General features: G+C 44.2%; 1 protein-coding gene across 6 annotated transcripts in view; it reads left to right on the forward strand.

The window, feature by feature from the left end:
- CIT (citron rho-interacting serine/threonine kinase) overlaps positions 1–22,221 on the forward strand; it is a 208,960-nt gene that overhangs the window by 166,616 nt on the left and 20,123 nt on the right. For 2 of the 6 annotated variants that reach the window (XM_033220411.1, XM_033220412.1), the window contains exons 29-41: positions 4,992–5,132; positions 5,888–5,995; positions 7,623–7,785; positions 8,073–8,237; positions 12,482–12,619; positions 13,174–13,354; positions 13,530–13,621; positions 14,140–14,244; positions 14,490–14,659; positions 15,743–15,787; positions 16,216–16,296; positions 16,451–16,586; positions 18,779–18,918. In XM_033220411.1, coding sequence (XP_033076302.1) covers positions 4,992–5,132; positions 5,888–5,995; positions 7,623–7,785; positions 8,073–8,237; positions 12,482–12,619; positions 13,174–13,354; positions 13,530–13,621; positions 14,140–14,244; positions 14,490–14,659; positions 15,743–15,787; positions 16,216–16,296; positions 16,451–16,586; positions 18,779–18,918 — 1,665 coding nt within the window. The remainder of the gene's footprint in view (positions 1–4,991; positions 5,133–5,887; positions 5,996–7,622; positions 7,786–8,072; positions 8,238–12,481; positions 12,620–13,173; positions 13,355–13,529; positions 13,622–14,139; positions 14,245–14,489; positions 14,660–15,742; positions 15,788–16,215; positions 16,297–16,450; positions 16,587–18,778; positions 18,919–22,221) is intronic. The other 4 variants (XM_033220415.1, XM_033220416.1, XM_033220414.1 and 1 more) reach the window with 3 other exon arrangements.

The following is a 22,221-nucleotide window of genomic DNA, read 5'->3' on the forward strand; positions in this document are numbered from 1 at the left end:
AATACGGGTGGCTGAGGCATGAGGATTGCTTGAGGCCGAGAGTTTGAGACTAGTCTAGGCAGTATAGTGAGACCCTGCCTCTACCAAAAAAAAAAAAAAAAAAAAAAAAATTAGCCAAGTGTGGTGGTGTGTACTTCTAGTCCCAGCTACTCAGGAGGCTGAGGTGGGAGGATCCCTTGAGCCCAGGTATTTGAGGCTGCAATGAGCTCTGATGGTACCACTGCACTGTAGCCTGGGTGACAGAGTGAGAACTTGTCTCAAAATACAAATTAAAATGAAAAATATGGGTGGGAGTTTGGGAAAGTTCTAGAAATGGATGGTGGTGATGGTTACACAATAATATGAGTGTACTTAATGCCACTGAACCATACACTTAAAAATGGTTAAAATGGTAAATTTTATGTTATGTGTATTTTGTCTCTGTAAACAATTTAAAAAATAAAATTAATACTAAAGACACACACACACACATTTGGTGAACACACACAGGAATTCACCCTATGGCCTTAAGAACAACACTACAATGGAAATGTTAAATGTACCTCGTGGTCAAATAGAGAATTAGGGTCTTTTATCTGGGATGAATAGACAGTGTTCCCACTTTAGGCACATCCTGGAAACAGAAAGAACAGAAATAATCAATGCTCTTGCCTGTCCTATTTTCCTTCTGAGAGGGCGAGTTGGCCCTGACAGCTCAGTACTTTGGTCCAAGGTTATGTGGTGAGTCAGTGACGACTCTAGGAATAGAGTGCCGGGATCCCGATCCAGTTCCCTCCTTCTCACTTCTAACCTACATGAGAACATTTCCAGTTTCCCAGGATGTTCCTCACAGAAAGATTTTTGAGCACAGACATCTGGCTGACATTGAGTCTGAGGCGGATTTCTGCGACAGTTGAAGCCGTTCTGGAACAAAGAACGCTCTTTATCACCCACTTTGTGATTGGGCCTCCCGGTTGGTGTGTGCTGTATAAGCATATGTGCCCAAGGTTTCCACCTAAGTGTCCTCTTCGTAGGTACGGAGACTTTTATTTTTTATTTCTCTTTTTTTTGAGACGGAGTCTTGCTGTGTTGCCCAGGCTGGAGTGCAGTGGCATGATCTCGGTTCCCTGCAACCTCCACCTCTGAGGGTCAAGTGATTTTCCTGCCTCAGCCTCCCAAGTAGCTGAGATTACGGGTATACACCGCCACTCCCGGCTAATTTTTTGTATTTTTAGTAGAGATGAGGTTTCACGATGTTGGCCCAGCTGGTCTTGAACTCCTGGGCTCAAATGATCCGCCCACCTCAGCCTCCCAATGTGCTAGGATTATTGCATGAGCCACCATGCCCAGCCTGTAAGGAGACTTTTAAATGGAGCCAGAATCAAAGTCTCAGAATTGAAAGAATTTTTATATTATCCAGTCTGAATTTCCAGCACTGTTCCCTTTACCCCTGCTCCTGACAAACTTTACTAATGGATCTTTCTTTCACATTTTTCCTCCTGGGCCCAAAATGACTTCAGAAGCTTTCTCAACATGACACTTTATAGCCACCAGCAGTTAATTGGAAGTAACACCAGTGATCAAAGTCCAGTTGCTAGTCCTGGTCAAATTCATCTCTCATCCAAGGTAGAAGATCCCTTCCCCAACACTCCCCGTTGAACCTTGGCCTAAATACTTACAATGACTTTGGACATCCCAACCCATTTTCCAGCAACTCTCATTCTTAAAACATTCTTATGTGGAACCGAAGCCTTGCACTTTTACCCACTGGTTCTATTACGTTGAAACACATGAAATTAGAAAGTAGTCTGATATCTCCAACCAAAATGAGAGATTAATATTGATTAATAGATTACCTGATTAATAATTAAAATAACAAAGGTTTAATTAGCACTTACCATGTGACTGACTCTCTGAGTACTTTACGTGAATTAACTCTTACGGTCCTTGCAACGTTCCTGCGAGATAACTAGTTTTATTATCTCTGTGGTAGTCAACTAGCTATCCAAATAGCTCTCCCACTCCAAATTGCCTTCTCTTTTATTTTTTCAAGTTTTTTTGTATAGATGGGGGCTCCCTGTGTTGCCTAGGCTGGCCTCAAACTCCTAGGCTCAAGTGATGCTCCTGCCTTGACTTCCCAAAGTGCTGGGATTACAAGACTGAGCCACTGCGCCCGGCCACCTTCTTTTTTTTAAGTGAAACATTTTAGATCCCCTCAAGCTTTGGATGTTCTTTGGTAGATTTGTCTTTCCACAGAGAGTTTCTACAAGTCCATGTGGTCTGAATAGCACTGAATACATTGGAATCTTTCCATCTCCATACTGGGCTCTAAACCTCTGCCAATTACCTAGGCCCTTTGGGTAGTTTTGATCACATCACTGACACCATTGGTCTGTTAAATCATTACCTACCTTTCCACAAGTTTGCTTTTTCTTTTTTTTCTTCTTTCTTTTTTTTTTTTTTTTGAGACGGAGTCTTGCTCTGTAGCCCAGGCTGGAGTGCAGTGGCCGGATCTCAGCTCACTGCAAGCTCCGCCTCCCGGGTTTACGCCATTCTCCTGCCTTAGCCTCCCGAGTAGCTGGGACTACAGGCGCCCGCCACCACGCCCAGCTAGGTTTTTTGTATTTTTTTAGTAGAGACGGGATTTCATCATGTTAGCCAGGATGGTCTCGAGCTCCTGACCTCGTGATCCACGCGTCTCGGCCTCCCAAAGTGCTGGGATTACAGGCTTGAGCCACCGCGCCCGGCCCACAAGTTTGCTTTTTCTTAAAAACGTCTTTATGTTCTATATTTATTCCATTGACAATCTAAAAATTACCATCCTACTGAAGTTTTTCTTGTTGGTCTTGATCCATTCTTCCAGCCCACTGGGGTTGTTTCACGCTCTTGTTCTGTCATACAGCCCCTTTCTTCTTCCTGCCAGTTTCCTGTCACCCTTGTAAAATGGTTGGACAGGTCTAAACACACAGCTAAGGCCCCCCTTTCAGTCTAACACTGGCCCATGAATATACCTCTGTTTGCTTCTTTCTGGGAAGCAGGTAAATGCTTCTGAAAAACATTTTCATAGAGTACAAATGCCCCGCTTACTTTAACCAACCTATTTCTTGGAAAGCTAATGGACAGTTGATGTGTTTACTCTAGAAAAATATTTTGGGCTCGGCTGTCACCAAACAGATTCTCGTCCCCAGCACTTGTTTCTCTGGTTTCTGCCTAGTAATTAATGTTGTCCTAAAATAGTGGGAAGAAACTAAAGAGGGTAATTTGCAGAAGAAATCACTCATGCTGCGGAGGAGGGTATCTTAGCTGTTTCTTTCCTTTCTTCCTGTATTTTAGGGGGCTCTATGGTTTGATTGAGAAATTCCAGGTTACACACATAGGCCAAATGGTTTTGTTTTTTTTTTTTAATTTTTGTTTTTATTTTTTTAGAGACAGGGTCTTGCTCTGTCATCCAGGCTGGAATGCAGTGGCATAATCATAGCTCATTGCCACTTTGAACTCATGGGCTCAAGCAGTCCTCCCACCTCAGCCTCCCAGAGTCCTGGGATTTCAGGTGTGAGCCACTGTGCCCGGCCCCAAGTGATCTTTAGTTGGTAGCTCTTGGTTTGTGGCAGTGTTGTTAGAGAAAGGCAGATGGGAGGATGAGAGGGAGCACCTTAACTGAATGGAGGGAAGAAAGAAGGACAAAGGAGGTGGAGAGGACAAACATTCAGTAAGCACCTGCTGTATACTGGGCACTGTGTTCAATATGTCATCCAGTGAGGCAAGCTAGTATACCCACTTTCAGATGAAGAAACTGAGGCTCCAAGAGGTGATAAATACAGACTTTAACAGGTATCAGTGATATGGGAAGTGTGAAAGTCAGGATTTAAACCAGGGTCTGTAAGAATCCACCATCCAGGTCTTTCTACTGCAGCACGATGCTTAGGGAATCAGCTGCCTGTTAAGAGGAAGGGCAGGTGAGGAATGTAAATGGAAAGAAAAACAGAGGTTTTTCCTCTCCAGAGGAAATTCTGAGATTATCATTGGCTCTGGGCCTGCTGGGATGGAGGAGTTTGGGGGCTGCCATAGGCCTTTGGGAATCTCCAGTGGTGATGTTTATTGCTTTGAGTAGCTCTCTGTCCCTAAGTCTGCAGAGGACCCAGGCTACCAGGGAAAAAGATTGTTTGGGCCCCAGTAAGTGTTGTTAAGCTATAATCCAGGGTTTGAATAAAATCAAGCACCGTCTCATCAGGATGCCTGCTCTCTCCTGCTTTTTTAGAAACGGATGTGTTTTAGGAAAAAGAACCACAAAACCAGCATCTTTATAGCCTGTCCTGTTTTCTGTTAACTTCCATTATAAAAATTGGAGCGAGATTTACAGCACAAAACTATTTTCAGTATACTCAATTGAATTTCTTTTCTGGGTTTTACCAACACTCTGTACTTCTGGGATCTTCTTCTTCTTTTCCCCTGACGTTGTAGAAATATCTCCTGTGATTGTGGCTATTCATGTACTTGTTGGGGTCTCTCACCCTGATGGGGCACTTATTAAGTAAGGGATGATATGATTTCTCTTTGTGTATACCACACTGCATACATGGAGTAATTTCTCATAGCAATGATTAAGATCTTGAAAACAAAAAATAAAGACACATTGGACCTTAGTTGTCATGGCACTGAGTCGAACTGCTTTAGATGTCAACTCAGATGGCTCATGCCATCCAAAATATCCTCACCTTAATGTATCAAAATATCCTCAATTGGAACTCTGGGAAGGCCAACCCTGCAGCCTGGACTTCCTGTGACGGTAGGGATCTTGGGACTTGTTGGCCGGCAGAGGTTTCTGTGCAAATTCATTTTAACTGTGCTTGCATCCTTTTGGAATAGATGACAATTGGTAATTCTGAATTGAGATGATTTCGAAAGCTGTACTTCTGGTGCCATGCCTGAAATTAGTTTGAAATAGGAACAGCAGGGGAACAAATTGTATTGTGTGCAGTATCAAGCATTTCCCTGGCCCTTCTCCCCACTAGCAAGCCAAATTACAGCAGCAGATGGACCTGCAGAAAAATCACATTTTCCGTCTGACTCAAGGACTGCAAGAAGCTCTAGATCGGGCTGATCTGCTGAAGACAGAAAGAAGTGACCTGGAGTATCAGCTGGAAAACATTCAGGTGAGGACTGGCAGAGGGAATCTGCTTAAAAATGGTCTGCATGGCTGGGCTCAGATTACAGGCTCATGCCTGTAATCCCAGCACTTTGGGAGGCTGAGGTGGGCAGATCACCTGAGGCCAGGAGTTCAAGACCAGCCTTGCCAACATGGTGAAACCCCATCTCTACTAAAAATACAAAAATTAGCTGGGCGTGGTGGCGGGTGCTTGTAGTCCCAGCTACTCGGGAGACTGAGGAAGGAGAATGGCTTGAACCCAGGAGGTGGAGGTTGCAGTGGGCTGAGATCATGCCACTGCACTCCAGCCTGGGCAACAGAGCAAGACTGTCTCAAGAAAACAAACAAACAAACAAACAGATAAGTAAATAAATAAATAAAATGGTCTGCAGAGGCAAAGCACGATGGTAGAGTCATCTGGTAAAATGGTCGGTATCTTTGTGCTGCATATTGTGTGCATTTTCCCCAAGATTTTATTTTCAAAGATTTCAAACATTCAGAGAAGTTAGAAGATTTCTATAGTGACCATGACCTACAATGAACCTGTTGCTATTTTTACTTTTTCACATATTTATCTATAAATACATCCTTTTTCTCCTTTGCAGTAAAATTCGGACTAAATAAATACCGACTCAGTACTGTTCGTGTTGAATTTTCATATGTTAGCATCCTAACAGCTTCACTGTTTAGTTTCTTAAAGTACCAACTTTAAAAGTAGACTTCTGTCTAGGTTTGAGGTTAGTGTGTTTTCTTGAATTTTAGGTTCTCTATTCTCATGAAAAGGTGAAAATGGAAGGCACTATTTCTCAACAAACCAAACTCATCGATTTTCTGCAAGCCAAAATGGACCAACCTGCTAAAAAGAAAAAGGTGAGTCTAAGTGTTTGAAAAGTGGGCATTGTCAGTTTCACTCATCATTCATGGCTCAGTGCACACCACTGCGATATATCATCATAGAAACATAGAAGAAAACAAAGTACACTTCTTTTTTATTTTTGGTTTTATTTTGGGTTGAAAAATAGATTTTGAGATAATTATAATAGGTCTGATCGAAAGATATCATTGATCAAGTGTAACAAACTACTTTTTGTTTATGGTCATTCAAATCGTAGTATCTTCCTCTGTTAAAGAAGTCATCCCTCTCCAGCCCACACACACAGCAGCTGGAGCAGAGGGGGTGTATGCAGAGAGAAAGATTTATACCTAAGTCATGCATACATGACTCCAGAGGGGGTTAGCACGTCACGAGTATGGGGCTTTAGCAGCTCAGGTCTATCATACCACACTCCAGAAAGGACTTTAACAGTGATCTAGTCCAGTCCTTTTGACTGGCTCAGAAAGAGACGAGAACTCAGGGAGTTGGGGTGACCTGCCTGAAATGTCTGACTGGACACTTCTCCCCTCTGCCAAGTACTGAACATCCCTTTTAGATCGTAAGAGACGAATTACAAACCAGGGGCAGGGTTATACATAGTGCACAGGAGAAGACTGTTGTTCATAAGCCCAATCTATACATGCTTTTCCCACTAAAGCCTTCATACTAGGATTGGCCAGGTGTTCTCAGTTCCAAGAAAAGGTTCAAAGGAGCTTGCAGTTTCCTTCCAAATGCAGAAGCCTACCATAGTGGCAGTGGCAGTGGTTTTCCAGGAGAGGCCTTGATGACTTAGAATACCTAGGAGGAAGGAGTGGAGGGCTGAAGATGACAGTTACCTAAGTATTTCCGATGCTGTCTTCGCTGTAAGGGGATGAGCACAACATTCAAAGGCCGTCTCCCACTAGAGTTGGTTGCATGGGAAGGATTTTCTTGCATGCTGCGTGACTGTATATGGTTGTTATGCTTATGATATTTAATCTTTTTTATTTTAGCAGTGAACTGTTATCTGGTTATGTCACTTGATTTAGTTAGGGTGTTTCCATTTGTTATTTTTTTTTTAGTTAACTTTTTTTTAAGTTGCATTATTCTCTTTTCCTTTTTTTCCATGTATAGTAAATATTTTCATTTGCCTTTTTTTTTTTGAGTAAGCCCCTTGTTTTGACCTCATTTTAGCATTCCTTTTAAAATTTTGCTTCCTTTTACAAAACACTCATCTCTGTGTCTTGTAATTGAGCATCATGAGACATATTTCAAGGCAAGAGTGACCTCTGAACCATCTCTCCTGACTCCATACTCCATACTCTCCTGATTCCATTTTTTGAATGGGAAAGACTCAGGACATGACTCTCCTATCTTGGCAATGCTAAAGGAAGAGGTGGTGGCCATTCAAGCATCTTTAATCCTCTTGGTGAAAACTTCCGCACCCCTATTTTTTTCAGCCGACTGGAACGGGCTGTGGCTCAGCCTACCCTTCCCCCAATTCACATGCCATTTTTACTAAATACACTTACAGTGAGTATGCTCCTGGCTTTTGTGGTTTGCTCTTCCCGAGTCAGATTTCCTTTAGCTAGTTTCAAGTGCCAGTTTCCAGGAGTTAGGAAATATCTCTGTTTCCATTGCTAGGGTTTATTTAGTCGACGGAAAGAGGACCCTGCTTTGCCCACACAGGTTCCTCTGCAGTACAATGAGCTGAAGCTGGCCCTGGAGAAGGAGAAAGCTCGCTGTGCAGAGCTAGAGGAAGCCCTTCAGAAGACCCGCATCGAGCTCCGGTCCGCCCGGGAGGAAGGTAGGGGCTCACTCTCTCCAAAGTGCTCAAGGCTGTGGAAAAGGCAGAGGATTGAGCTCAGTGAGATCAGCCAAGACTAACTAGTTCAGTGTCTGTTTATGGCCCATATGCTTTCAGACCAGACATCCCATGTCTGAAAAACGTATAGCCCCAGTGCGTTGCCAAGTTGATGTGACGCATATTCTTTTGGTCTCGGGTCCTTGAAAGACAGCCCAGGGACAGTCCGCTTGGTTTGGTTCTCTAGGCTACCCAGCTAACCAAAAGGCATTGTCCTGGTCTCTCTGCAGCTGCCCACCGCAAAGCGACGGACCACCCACACCCATCCACGCCAGCCACCGCGAGGCAGCAGATCGCCATGTCCGCCATCGTGCGGTCACCAGAGCACCAGCCCAGTGCCATGAGCCTGCTGGCCCCGCCATCCAGCCGCAGAAAGGAGTCTTCAACTCCAGAGGGTACGTTCTCAAGGGGCCGTTGTTGTATGGAAATTTCTTTTTAGTTGACTAAGACACGCAGGCATATGGTAAAAATTACAAGTAATACTAGGGGATAAAGATTAAAAAGTCAGTCTTGGCTGGGCACAGTGGCTCACGTCTGTAATCCCAGCACTTTGGGAGGCCGAGGTGAGCGGATTTAGCATATGCATATAGATGAATCATACTGCATATGCACCTGAGGTCGGGAGTTCAAGACCAGCCTGACCAATATGGAGAAACCCCATCTCTACTAAAAATGCAAAATTAGCCGGGCGTGGTGGCGCGTTCCTGTAATCCCAGTTACCTGGGAGTCTGAGGCAGGAGAACTGTTTGAACCTCGGAGGCAGAGGTTGCAGTGAGCTGAGATCAAGCCATTGCACTCCAGCCTGGGCAGCAAGAGTGAAACTCCATCTCAGAAACAAAAACAAGAAAAAATAAGCACATCTCTCAGGACTTTTTTCTTTTATAAGTATCATAGCCCACTACAGTATACACTGCAAGACACCTTCATTTCATTAAAGTGCTATCTTAGAGGTTTCATATTAGTACATAAGGACCAACCCCATTCTTTCAGAGAACCACACAGTATTCTGTAGTGTGAGCACGCAATTCACCTGTTAAACCAGGCTCCTGTTGATGGCCATTTAGGTTGTTTCCAATCCCCTGTTACTGTAAACACCTTGCAGAGGACATCCTGTGCCTCTGTGGGTGTTGTGCTTGGAGAAATTCCTGGGAAATGAATCATTGGGTTAAAGGTCATGTACATTTTGAGTATTGGTAGTTTGTGCCAATGTATATTTCTACCAGTGTGAGGAGTTCTCTTTCTGGTCTCAAATGTACTCTGTTTACCTAGAGATTAAAAGGACTTAAGAAAAGGCCAAGGAAGCTGGTTTGGAATGTCTTAGGAACACTAGGGTAGAGCTGTGGTTTAGCATCATGGCATTGCAATCAAGCCTGTTTTGGTTGTAAACCAGATGGTGTTTTCTTGTTGCTGTTGTTTTTCTTTAGCTAGAAGTTATTTTCTTCCTCCCGTGTATATATAACTCCTTGAATCACAGAGCCTTTTTTTTTTTTTTTTTTTTTTGGAGACAGAGTCTCGCTCTATCGCCCAGGCTTGGAGAGCAGTGGCATGATCTCAGCACACTGCAACCTCTGCCTCCCAGGCTCAAGCGATTCTCATGCCTCAGCCTCCTGAGTAGCCGGGATTATAGGCATGAGCCACCATGCCCGGCTAATGTTTTTATGTTTTTAGTAGAGATAGGATTTTACCATGTCGGCCAGGCTGGTCTTGAACTCCTGACCTCAAGCGATCCAACTGCCTTGGGCTCCCAAAGTGCTGGGATTACAGGTTTGAGCCACTGCGCCCAGCCAAAGAGCTTTAATCTTAAAGTCATTAAAATGGTGGTGACAAGATAGAGGAAAGCATTGCTTCTGGCTATGGTGTCCACTGAAACTTCCCTGAATAGTGATAATACTACAGTATATTGCTCCTTCACGTATATTGCACGAAACAGTTTCAAAGTGCATTCCTGTTATTTATTCCTTGCATGTTTCCAAGAAAGGAAGGGGGGTGATGTTGTAAGGAGAGCCTACCATCATATAGTCAGTCAGTCTCCTACCAGTAACATGTTCTTAAACAAAGCCTGATTCCTAATCACTGGATAATAGAGATTTTAAGTTGAGCCTTAAAAATCTAGAAGCATCTGTTAATGTTAAAATAGTTTCACAATCTGTAACTAACCTGTTCTAATGGTTCTACCAGAGTTGGATTCAGAAATTTGGATACTGACATTTTCTTTCCATAGTAGTCCCCTATTATCCAGGGCTTCCCTTCCTGTGGTTTCAGTTATGTGGTTATCTGTGCTCTAAAAATATTAAATGAAAAATTCCAGAAATAAACAATTATTAGGTTTTAAATTGAGTGCCGTTCCGAGTTGCATGAGGAAATTGCACACAGTCCTGCTCCATCCTGCCTGGGATGCAAATCATCCCTTTGTCCCGCATATCCACACTGTATTTGCTCCCTGTCCATTAGTCACTTAGTAGCTGTCTTGGTTATCAGATTGAAAAAACAGTATATACAGGGTTCAGTACCATCCGTGGTTTCCGGCATCCATTGGGGGTCTTGGAATGTATCCCCTGAGCATAAGTGGGGATTACTACATTGAAAGTTGCTTCTAATTAGTTAGGTCACTGTTGAGAGGGTGCCTATTACATGGAGAAAAAATCAATCTTGTTAAATTTTTTTCCTCTTTGTGGAGAACAGGGTCTCGCTATGTTGCCCAGGCTGGTCTTGAACTCCTGGGCTCAAGCAGTCCTCCCGCCTCTGCCTTCCTAAGTGCTGGGATTACAGGCATGAGCCACTGCACCCAGCTAATCTTCTTAATTTTAACAATCTGGAATACAAATGTAAGAATCTGTTCTTATATTTACATTTCATCCATAAATTCTTATATTCATAAAAGTTGTATTTTGAACAAAAGGAATTTACTCATGGAAAAACTTGACATAAAAGAATTCTTCAGTTGTTTAATATATTTGATAATTAGAAATTCTATAATTCATAATAGTGATTTTTAAACGATTCTGAAAAGCTCTAGATATATGATTTCATCTGGAAAACAAAGCTTTCACAACTAAAATATTTACAAACAATTGATTTAAAAGCTAATGTTTCTTTATGCCCACAGACATCTACGCCATTATATAGTCAGTCAATCTCCTACCAGTAACATGTTCTTAAACAAAGCCTGATTCCTAATAACTGGATAATGGAGATTTTAAGTTGAGTCTTATAAATCTAGATGCATCTGTTAGTGTTATTAGTTTCAAAATCTGTAACTAACCTATTCTAATGGTTTTAACAGTTTTATTGAGATGTAATTTGCATACCATATAGTTCACTCATTAAAAATGTACAATTCAGTCTTTTTCAGTAAGTTTATAGGGTCGTGTAACCCTCATCACATTCCAACTTTTGAACAATTTTGGCACCCCCACCCAAAAAATACTCCATACACATTATCGGTCCCCCCATTCTCCTTCCACTAATGTTCCTCTTGGCAACCACCAATCTACTTTCTGTCTCTGTCGATCTGCTCTCTTAGACATTTCATATAGATGAATCATACTGCATATGACCTTTTGTGTCTGGCTTCTTTCATGGAATGTAATGTTTTCAAGGTTCACCCATGTTGTAGCATGTATCAGAACTTCATTCCTTTCATGACTGAATAATATTCCATTGTGTAGATGGCACATTTGATTATCCATTAATCTGTTTTCATTAGTCCATTTTCACACTGCTGATAAAGACATACCCGAGACTGTGTAATTGATACAGAAAAAGAGGTGTAATAGACTCACAGTTCCATGTGGCTGGGGAGGCCTCACAATCATGGTGGAAGGCAAAAGGCACGTCTCATATGGCAGTGGCAAAAGAGAATAAGAACCAAGTGAGAGGGGTTTCCCCTTATAAAACCATCAGCTCTCATGAGACTTATTCGTTACCACAAGAACGGTATGGAGGAAAATGCCTGCATGATTCTGTTATCTCCCACCAGGTCCCTCCCAACACGTGGGAATTATGGCAGCTGCAATTCAAGATGAGATTTGGGTGGGGACACAGCCAAACCATATCACCCTTGATGGACATTTGGGTTGTTTCCACTTTTAGCTGTCATAAATTATGCTGCTGTGAACAACTTATGTACAGATTTTTGTGGGTACATATGTTTTCAGTCCCCTTGGGTATATAGCTAGGAGTGGAACTGCTGGTTCCTGGGGTAACTATGTTTAACCTTTTATGGAACTACAAGACTGACTTCCACCAGGAATGTGCGAGGGTTTCAGTTTTTCCACATCCTCATCAACACTTGCCTTCCTTTTTTTAGACTGTAGACATCCTAGTGGTTGTGACGTGGTGTCTGCTTGGGGTTTTGATTTGCATCTCTCTAATGACTAATAATGTTGAGCATCTTTTCATGTGCTTGTTGGCCATTTATCCCCTTTGGGGAGGTGTCTATTTAAATTCTTGGCCCATTTAAAAATTGGGTTGTCTTTTTATTATTGAGTTGTAAGAGTTCTTTATATATTCTAGATATGAGTCCCTTATCAGAGATTTGATTTGCAAGTATTTTTTCCCTTTCTATGGGTTGTCTTTTCACTTTCCTGATGGGATCGTTTGCAGTACTCTAATGATTTTTTAAAACATTTTCCTCCAGAATTTAGTCGGCGTCTTAAGGAACGCATGCACCACAATATTCCTCACCGATTCAACGTAGGACTGAACATGCGAGCCACAAAGTGTGCTGTGTGTCTGGATACCGTGCACTTTGGACGCCAAGCATCCAAATGTCTTGGTAAGATCAGCAGTTGTGCATCTGTGCTGGGCACCTGTGTGTCTCCAGCTAAAAAAAGTCTATCAGGTGGAGGTGATTTTTTTCTAACTCATCATGTAGTGCATTCATTTTCGAGCTTCTTATTTCCGTGGGAGGATGCTATTTCCCCCTTTTGAAGCTGCGAGTTTATATATGTCTGCAGCTCATGACTCCAACCTCCTGCTCAAAGTGCCTTAGGCACTTAGGCTGCTAATTTCCAGCCCCTTTTTGTCAGGCTGGTCTCTCCCTACCTTTCCGCTGGCTCCAACTGAAACATGCAAGTATGTTCTTTACACACCTGTTTGTGGGCAGCCTGGATTGAAGCCTGGAAAACTGGATCAAGAGCACTTGGCACTTTTGTTTCCCCTTTCTGCAGGGGCCTGGCACCGGGGGAAGCTCAGGAGACTACCTGCAAGTCAGGGCCAGATTCTCTGGGCCTAGCTGGGGTGGAGAAATCCAGGGGTTGGCTGGCAGAGGAAGGGAAGGGTCCGGGGTCAGCTGAGCATGCCCTCACGTTGCTCACTGTTCTTCCCTAGAATGTCAGGTGATGTGTCACCCCAAGTGCTCCACGTGCTTGCCAGCCACCTGCGGCCTGCCTGCCGAATACGCCACACACTTCACTGAGGCCTTCTGCCGTGACAAAATGAACTCCCCGGGTCTCCAGACCAAGGAGCCCAGCAGCAGCTTGCACCTGGAAGGGTGGATGAAGGTGCCCAGGTACCGTGGCAGGGTGGCTTGGGCTGGAGCAGGTGCTGGCCACAAGCCACTCCTGTCCCTGATGTTTTCTAGGGAAGTGGCTTTTCTAGGAATTTTGCCACCCCCTCATCCCATCCTCCAGCCTGATGATTCTTCTGAGTTCAGACATTTTTCTTTTTCATCTTGCTTTCCCCAGGAATAACAAACGAGGACAGCAAGGCTGGGACAGGAAGTACATTGTCCTGGAGGGATCAAAAGTCCTCATTTATGACAATGAAGCCAGAGAAGGTAAATTAATAATTCAGGGGGAAGGTCATTGCACGTGGCTAACCCAGGTCTCCCCAGTGCTGGCGCGAAGGCTTTGGTTTTTGGACTGCCTTGCAAGCCTTCTACGCTTTTCCATTTTTGAAACTTACAAACTAAATGACTTCTCTAAAGGTTATTGGTGCGATACTCACATCTATAGGTCTCCCCCCCGAAGAACCCGCAGGGCGCTGCCCTGAAGATTCCACCTGCTAATACACCTTCCGAGAACTTCTGCCTCAGTCAACTAACCCATAAATCCGCATCGTCATCAGAAATTTGACTGTGCTACTCATCTGACACACTTTATTTTTTTTTTATCTTCCCTCTCTGCCTTCTCTGCACACCTCTGTCCCTTCCTTGTTCTCGTGCGCCTCTCTTTACACACGTACCCTGTCTCTTTCTCCCTTGCTGTCTCTCTTGCTCTCTCTTCTCCTCTCTTCTCCCCTTGTTCTTGTTCCTGTTCTTTTGTTTTTCTTTCTGCCCTTCCTCTTTGCACCAAGCTGGACAGAGGCCGGTGGAAGAATTTGAGCTGTGCCTTCCCGACGGGGATGTATCTATTCATGGTGCCGTTGGTGCTTCCGAACTCGCAAATACAGCCAAAGCAGGTGAGGAGGAGCCGGAGGAGCCCCGCCCTGGAGGTGGGCCGGGCTTGGCCAATCAGCAGGGACAGAAGGGGTGGTACAGGGAAGATTGGCTCTGCAAAAGAGGCCCATCTTCCTCCGCTCCCCGCCTTGGTGGTAACTGGGATTTGCATGGTTTGGTGGGAACTTTGATCTCTCAGAGCCGTCCCTCCCAGTGGGAACGGGGGGAAATCCACACCCAATCCTGTGCTCTCTGTGAAATCTCCTAGATGTCCCATACATACTGAAGATGGAATCTCACCCGCACACCACCTGCTGGCCCGGGAGAACCCTCTACTTGCTAGCTCCCAGCTTCCCTGACAAACAGCGCTGGGTCACCGCCTTAGAATCAGTTGTCGCAGGTGGGAGAGTTTCTAGGGAAAAAGCAGAAGCCGATGCTGTGAGTATGAAAACGGGCCCTGGAGGTTGTCTTTGTAAAGGGGGCTGACTTGGTAACTGGTGTTAACAACGAGAATCCCATTGGCCATCTTGATTCTCCTCGGGCTCCCTCTCTGAGGGCTGATGGCTCTAGACTGTGTCATGGCCAGGAGTCTGGTGGTGAAGAAGGCACAAGTGCCAAGGTAGCTTGTGTGGCATCATGAGCCATTTAGAATGTGGGAATCAGGGATGCGGTGGCTCATGCCTGTGGTCCCAGTGATCCAGGAGGCCAAGGTGGGAGGATCACCTGAGTCCAGGAGTTTGAAACCAGACTGGGCAAGATAGCAAGATCCCATCTCTTATAAAAAGAAAGAAAGAAAACCAGGTGTGGTGACATGCACCTGTAGTTCCAGCTAGTAGGGAGGCTGAGGCCAGAGGATCTCCCAGGAGTTTGAGGCTGCAATGAGCTATGATTGTGCCACTGTACTCCAGCCTGGGCAACAGAGTGAGACATGGACTATGAAAACAAAACAAAGGAAAAAGAATGGGGGAATTGGCATTGGTAGCTGCTCTGGTGGCATTGTAGACCTTGGTTGTGGCGATGCAACAGCAAGTGTACTTATAAGGAAATCCTCTCTCCTGTTTACTCAAATGAGTTTGTCTGGTTTGAAGACTTGAGTTAGAAACACTTTGGCCACGAAGCAGCACAATAGGCTGCTGGCAGCTGCGTCCCCTCCAGGAAGGCTTTTCATAAGCATCTCAGTTGTTTTTGCAGTATTTGCTCTTCCGTAGGCAGGTTTGGAGTCCTACTTATCCTTAAACTGTTAGAAACGTAGGTGTGCTGTGATTGGCATCACCCCACCTAGAATGTTCCAGGATACAAACAGTGCTCATTGCTCATTGGCGTTTGCTCCAGTGAAGACCAAACAGTTCTTTTCAGACTCTTCACTCCTAATAAACACTTTATGTGTTAGCAGTTGGAGGATTCTTAACCACGAGCCTCCTGAAAAGAACTTTACTCAGTGGTTAGACCTGTTTGGATGACTTGTTTGTCGTTACACACGTGAGCCTTTTACTGAAATCCTTGTTAATATGTGTACAATAGGCCCGAGACTGTGTTTCTTACGAGCTTCTGCCTGCCTGGGTTCAGGTAAAGAGATGCAGAGGCGTGCTGGCTCGCTGCTAACACTGCGCCTCTGCGCTTCTGCTGCAGCCTTATGGGGGAAGGAGTCTTTCATGTGTCTTATTAACCCTGCACAGGTGAAATCTCCTTAGCTTCAGCTTATTTCTTATCACAGAAGAGCTTTCCATGTCTACTACACTCCCTTATTTCTGCATCCCAGCCAAGTTATAACTCAGATGCTAATTAACAACTGCCCCAGGGATAACAATAGCACTCACATTTTGCATTTGGAGCTCAGATCAAAATACGGGTTGAGCTAAGAGCATATGTGTGTTTCTGAGCATTTCCAGGAATGACTGGACCTTAACCTTCTCTTGGTCTCTCTGGATGGCTTGGTCATAAACAGATCAGCCTCACGACGTCTTCTTTTTTTCTTTTCTTTCACCTGTGAAAAGAAATTGCTTGGAAACTCCCTGCTGAAACTGGAAGGTGATGACCGTCTAGACATGAACTGCACACTGCCCTTCAGTGACCAGGTAATGCTTGTGTGGGCATGGCCAGCTGGTGTCTGGTTACAGTCACACCCCATCAAGAAAGAAAAGGCTGTGGAGGCCTTGTTGCTCTTACTAGAGATTGTTCTGGTGACGTGACCGTGCTTATGTTCTGCCTTCGGACTTCTGCCCCTTGCAGGTGGTGTTGGTGGGCACCGAGGAAGGGCTCTACGCCCTGAATGTCTTGAAAAACTCCTTAACGCATGTCCCAGGAATTGGAGCAGTCTTCCAAATTTATATTATCAAGGACCTGGAGAAGCTACTCATGATAGCAGGTGTGAGGCCAAGGACAATGGTGCTTTTTCTTTGCTTTCAAGGAAGCCAATGTGTTGAAGCCACGTTTCATGCTCGTAAAACACAAAATAGTAGACGCGAGCCGTCGTAGCTCTTATCTCTGTGTCCCCATAGATGCCCAAGCCTCAGTTAATGGACCCCCTCTGTCCAGATTTAATTCCCTTCCAGTATCCAGTTTAGCACAGTCTGACATTCCCAAAGAACATCCCACTGTTAGGCCAAGTGAAGAGTTCTAAGCCTCAAAGACTCACTAAAGCCAAACCCTTTGTCCTGATTGCAAGAAAACCACTGTGGGTCATGACCTTCTGAGAGCTTGCTTGCTCTGTTACTCTGTGATCTGTTTCGAGTCATCACTTGCTAATATTTTGTCATAATTTTTTTTCCTCTCTTCTTTTTTTTTTTTTTTTTGAGACGGAGTCTCGCTCTGTCGCCTGGGCTGGAGTGCAGTGGCCGGATCTCAGCTCACTGCAAGCTCCGCCTCCCGGGTTCACGCCATTCTCCTGCCTCAGCCTCCCGAGTAGCTGGGACTACAGGCGCCCGCCACCTCGCCCGGCTAATTTTTTTGTATTTTTTTTAGTAGAGACGGGGTTTCACCGTGTTAGCCAGGATGGTCTCGATCTCCTGACCTCGTGATTCGCCCGTCTCGGCCTCCCAAAGTGCTGGGATTACAGGCTTGAGCCACCGCGCCCGGCCTTTCCTCTCTTCTTAACATACACACACATACTTTCCTGAACCATTTGAGAGTTAGTTGCAGGTATGACGCCAAGTTCTTCAGTATATCAACCTAAGGATTGAAGGCATTCTGTCACATAACCAGGGCACAATTTATTTCTCTGTCTGTGTTACTGACATTATTTTTAAAGGGGGAAAACAATAATATATCGATTCAGTGTTTAAAATATCAACAGTTAGGTCTTGTTTCAGGCATGGCTGGATCCAGGGACTGACATACTGTGGTCAAGAACTGGCCTTTCTTAATCTCAGCTCTTTTTCCTCCCTCTCTTCCTTATTTTATTCTTTAGAGACGTTTTAGATTCACAGCAAAATTGAAAGGTACAGAGAGTTCCCATATACCCCCATTCTCATACATGCATAGCCTCCCCCACTACCAACATCCCCCACCAGTGTGACACGTTTGTTACAGTCAGTGAACCTACATTGACACATTGACACTGACACATCGTTGTCACCCCAAGCCTATGGTTTACATTAGAGTTCTCTCTTGGTGGTATACGTTCTGTTGGTTTTGAAAAATGTATAATGACATGTATCCACATGTAGAGTATCATATAGAATAGTTTCACATACTATAATTTTTGCATTTAGGAAATTTACCCTTACTATAATACACGTATCCACTATGCTGCCCATAGTTGGATTTTACTCATGGCTTCTATAATGTCCCAGAATTTGCATTGCATTTAATCATGCCTCTCTAGTCTCCTTTAATCTGGAACAGTTCCTCAGCCTTTTGTCTCTCCTGACATCCACAAATTTGGATAGTCTAAGCCTGTTTTTTCATAGAATGCCCCCTCATTCCTCCCTCACACATTCTTTCTTTACTTTGCTGGGGAGCATGTTTGAAAGTACAGTTCACATTCTCCAATTTTATGTCTGCAGAATTCCACCCTCTTCAGAATCTTGACTAAAAGGCCAAATGTTTTTGTCTTAGATTTAAATCATGGACCTGGGCCAGGCACGGTGGCTCACACCTGTAATCCCAGCACTTTGGGAGGCTGAGGCAGGTGGATCACAAGGTCAAGAGTTCGAGACTAGCCTGACCAACGTGGTGAAACCCCATCGCTACTAAAAATACAAAAAAAAAAAAAAAAAAAAAAAATTAGCCCGGTGTGGTGGCACGCGCCTGTAATCCCAGCTACTCAGGAGGCTGAGGCAGGAGAGTCGCTTGAACCCAGGAGGCACAGGTTGTAGTGAGCCGAGATTGCACCATTGCACTCCAGTGTGGGCAACAGAGCAAGACTCTGTCTCAAAAATTAAAAAAAATAAATAAATAAATCATGGGCCTAAAATGTGTTTATAGGGATTTGTGGAAAACTCAGATCATCTGTGTGGCCTCTTGTGACTATTACTTGTGACTAGAACTAGAACCACCATCCCGTACCTTTACTTAACGGCTTCACGCTGATGAGAGGTTGTTCCTTTTCCCGTTCAGGAGAAGAGCGGGCACTGTGCCTTGTGGACGTGAAGAAAGTAAAACAGTCCCTGGCGCAGTCCCACCTGCCTGCCCAGCCCGACATCTCACCCAACATTTTTGAAGCTGTCAAGGGCTGCCACTTGTTTGGGGCTGGCAAGGTAAGCTCCCCTCAGAGTCTCAGCTGGTGGAATGTTCTGGAAATTGGCACTCCCTCTCTTCCCACAGAGCTCATTGATTTGACCTTCAAGATAGTATCAACTTAACAAACAGAGAGGGGCTCTGTAAAAGAAAAGAGATTGATTTGGGAACAGGGCTTTGCAATGGGAATACACATGCCATTGTAAACTATGTGGGTATCTAGGGAGATAAAGGAAGACAGAGGTTTGTAAGTGAGGATTCCATAATCTTTTTGAAATAATTATCCTTGGCTCCAAAGATTAATAGCAAGACTGATGCTTGTCTGAGGTTGGACAGGTAGTCACTGGACAGATGTCCTTGCAGAAGTATTTTTTGTGTAAGATTGCAGTGGCCTGGTGGGGCGTGGTGGCTCATGCTTGTAATCCAAGCACTTTGGGAGGCTGAGGCAGGCGGATCACTTGAGGTCAGGAGTTCAAGACTATCCTGGCCAACATGGTGAAACCCAGTCTCTACTAAAAATACAAACATTAGCCAGGCATGGTGGCACGTGCCTGTAATCCTAGCTACTCGGGAGGCTAAGGGAGGAGAATGACTTGAACCCAGGAGGTGGAGGTTGCAGTGAGCCGAGAGCATACAACTGCACTCCAGCCTAGCGGCAGAGGAAAAAAAAAAAGATTGCAATGGCCTTTGTGGTTTTTGTCGAGTCTCTTTTTTATCAGGTATACAAGTGTGAGAACCCCCTCTTCATGGCCTCCTCCTGCTCTAATGTCAGGGTTTTCTTGACATTGGTGACTCCATTTCGATTTTGACAACGTTCACAATTGTACATCCTCAAACTAGGTTAAATTTCTTTTGCCTTCTTTAGGCACGTGAAATAATTTGTGTAGCCATGAAATTTGTACAAGTTTTGAATCTAAAATGAATGAGAGCAAAATGGGAATAAAATTAACAAAACTAGAAGGATGATCCATAATTTAAAAATAAGTGTGTGTGCATGTGCGTGTGTGTGTCTGCTGTGTCTGTGAGTGAGAGAGAGATGAACCTTAAGAAAAACTAACATGGATCTCTATGTCTGAACTCAATGAAAGTATGTTTCATTGCTAGAAATTTAAAAATTCAAAATTTATGACATTTACCTAACAATCGGTTCATGAGAACTCAAGTTAATTAATTTGTAGCTTCTGGCATATTGAAAAGTGGCACATAAAATACCTTTGTTTACTTCTTTAATCAAAAAGTCAAAAAATAGGCCGGGCGCGGTGGCTCAAGCCTGTAATCCCAGCACTTTGGGAGGCCGAGACGGGCGGATCATGAGGTCAGGAGATCGAGACCCTCCTGGCTAATACAGTGAAACCCCGTCTCTACTAAAAATACAAAAAAACTAGCCGGGCGAGGTGGCGGGCGCCTGTAGTCCCAGCTACTCGGGAGGCTGAGGCAGGAGAATGGCGTAAACCCGGGAGGCGGAGCTTGCAGTGAGCTGAGATCCGGCCACTGCACTCCAGCCTGGGCGACAGAGCGAGACTCCGCCTCAAAAAAAAAAAAAAAAAAAAAAAAGTCAAAAAATAACAGATGCTGGTGAGGTTGTGGAGAAAAAGGAACACTCATACGCTATTGGTGGGAGTGTAAATTAGTTCAACCACTGTGGAAGACAGTGTGGTGATTCCTCAAAAACCTAAAACCAGAAATACCTTTCAACCCATCAATCCCATTACTGGGTATATACCCAAAGGAATATAAATCATTCTGTTATAAAGTCACATGCATGCTTTATATGCTTTATATGTATGTTGGTTACAGCCTACTCATAATAGCAAAGACAGGGAATCAGCCTAAATGCCCATCAGTGATAGAATGGATAAAGAAAACGTGGTACATATATGCCATGGAATGCTATGCAGCCATAAAAAAGAATGATATCATGTCCTTTGAAGGAACATGGATGGAGCTGTAGGCCATTATCCTTAGCAAACTAACACAGGAACAGAAGATCAAATACCGCATGTTTTCACTTATAAGTGGGAGATGAATGATGAGAACACATGGACATATAGAAGGTCACAAAACACACTGGGGCCCCTCAGAGGGTGAAGGGTGGGATGAGGGAGGGGATCGGGAAAAATAGCTAATGGATACCAGGCTTAATACGTGGGTGATGAAATAACCTGTACAACAAACCCCCATGCCTTGAGTTTATTGATACAACAAACCTACACATGTGCACCTGAACTAAGTAGAAAATAATAAAAAAGAGTATTTGCGGTACCTGTATAACTTTAATGAAGTCTGAATCAGGTGTTTATAGAACCCCTGAGGCTACTGGCATTCTGCTGTTGAAAACCATTGTGTTTTGCCCGTCAGAAGACAGCACACTGCACATTTGTTCATTCAGTTGCTGGATCAACCTTTTTTTTTTTTTTTTTTTTGACACAGAGTCTTGCTCTGTTACCCAGGCTGGAGCACAGCAGTGCCATCTCGGCTCACTGTAGCCTCCACCTCCTGGCTTTAAGCAATTCTCCCCCCTCAGCCTCCCAAGTAGCTGGGACTACAGGTGCGCACCATGATGGCAGGCCAATTTTTGCATTTTTAGTAGAGATGGGGTTTCACCATGTTGGCCAGGCTAGTCTTGAACTCCTGGCCTCAAGTGATCCACCCGCTGCGGTCTCCCAAAGTGTTGGGATTACAGGCATGAGCCACTGCACCTGGCCAAAAATTTGTTGTTGTTGTTTTTTTTTTTTTTTTGAGACAGAGTCTCACTCTGTCGCCCAGGCTGGAGTGCAGTGATGTGATCTTGGCTCACTGCAACCTCTGCCTCCCGGGTTCAAGTGATTCTCCTGCCTCAGCCTCCCGAGTAACTGGGATTACAGGTGTGCGCCACCATGCCCAGCTAATAAAAATGTGTTTTTTAAATTAGAAATTATTTTCATTCTAATATCTGAACTGTTCAAAAAATGTATGGAACATATATGTAAACCATAAAGCCTAATAATGTCATAAGCATCCACACACTCACTACCCAGTCCAAGAAATAGAACATTGCTAACAATTTCCCTTTTCCTGTGTATTCCTCCCTTATCCCGGCCCATCTTCATTCACCGACTGTACCAGCTGCTGACCTTATGCCAGGACTCATTTGAGCAGTCAGCCTCATTTGGTGAATGATAAACTTCTGGTTGTAGCAGGAGAAGTAAAAGGGTTTCAGCTGTTCTAGAAAAAGAGTGTTTTGATGTAGAACTCTGCACATGTATGAGTTCTTAGCTAAGAACTTTTCCCTTTGGATTGAAATTTTCTCTAAATTTGGGCGGGGTGTGGTGGCTCACACTTGT

This window comes from Trachypithecus francoisi, unplaced genomic scaffold (genome assembly GCF_009764315.1).
Source record: "Trachypithecus francoisi isolate TF-2019V2 unplaced genomic scaffold, Tfra_2.0 Lachesis_group11, whole genome shotgun sequence".
NCBI lineage: Eukaryota > Metazoa > Chordata > Mammalia > Primates > Cercopithecidae > Trachypithecus > Trachypithecus francoisi.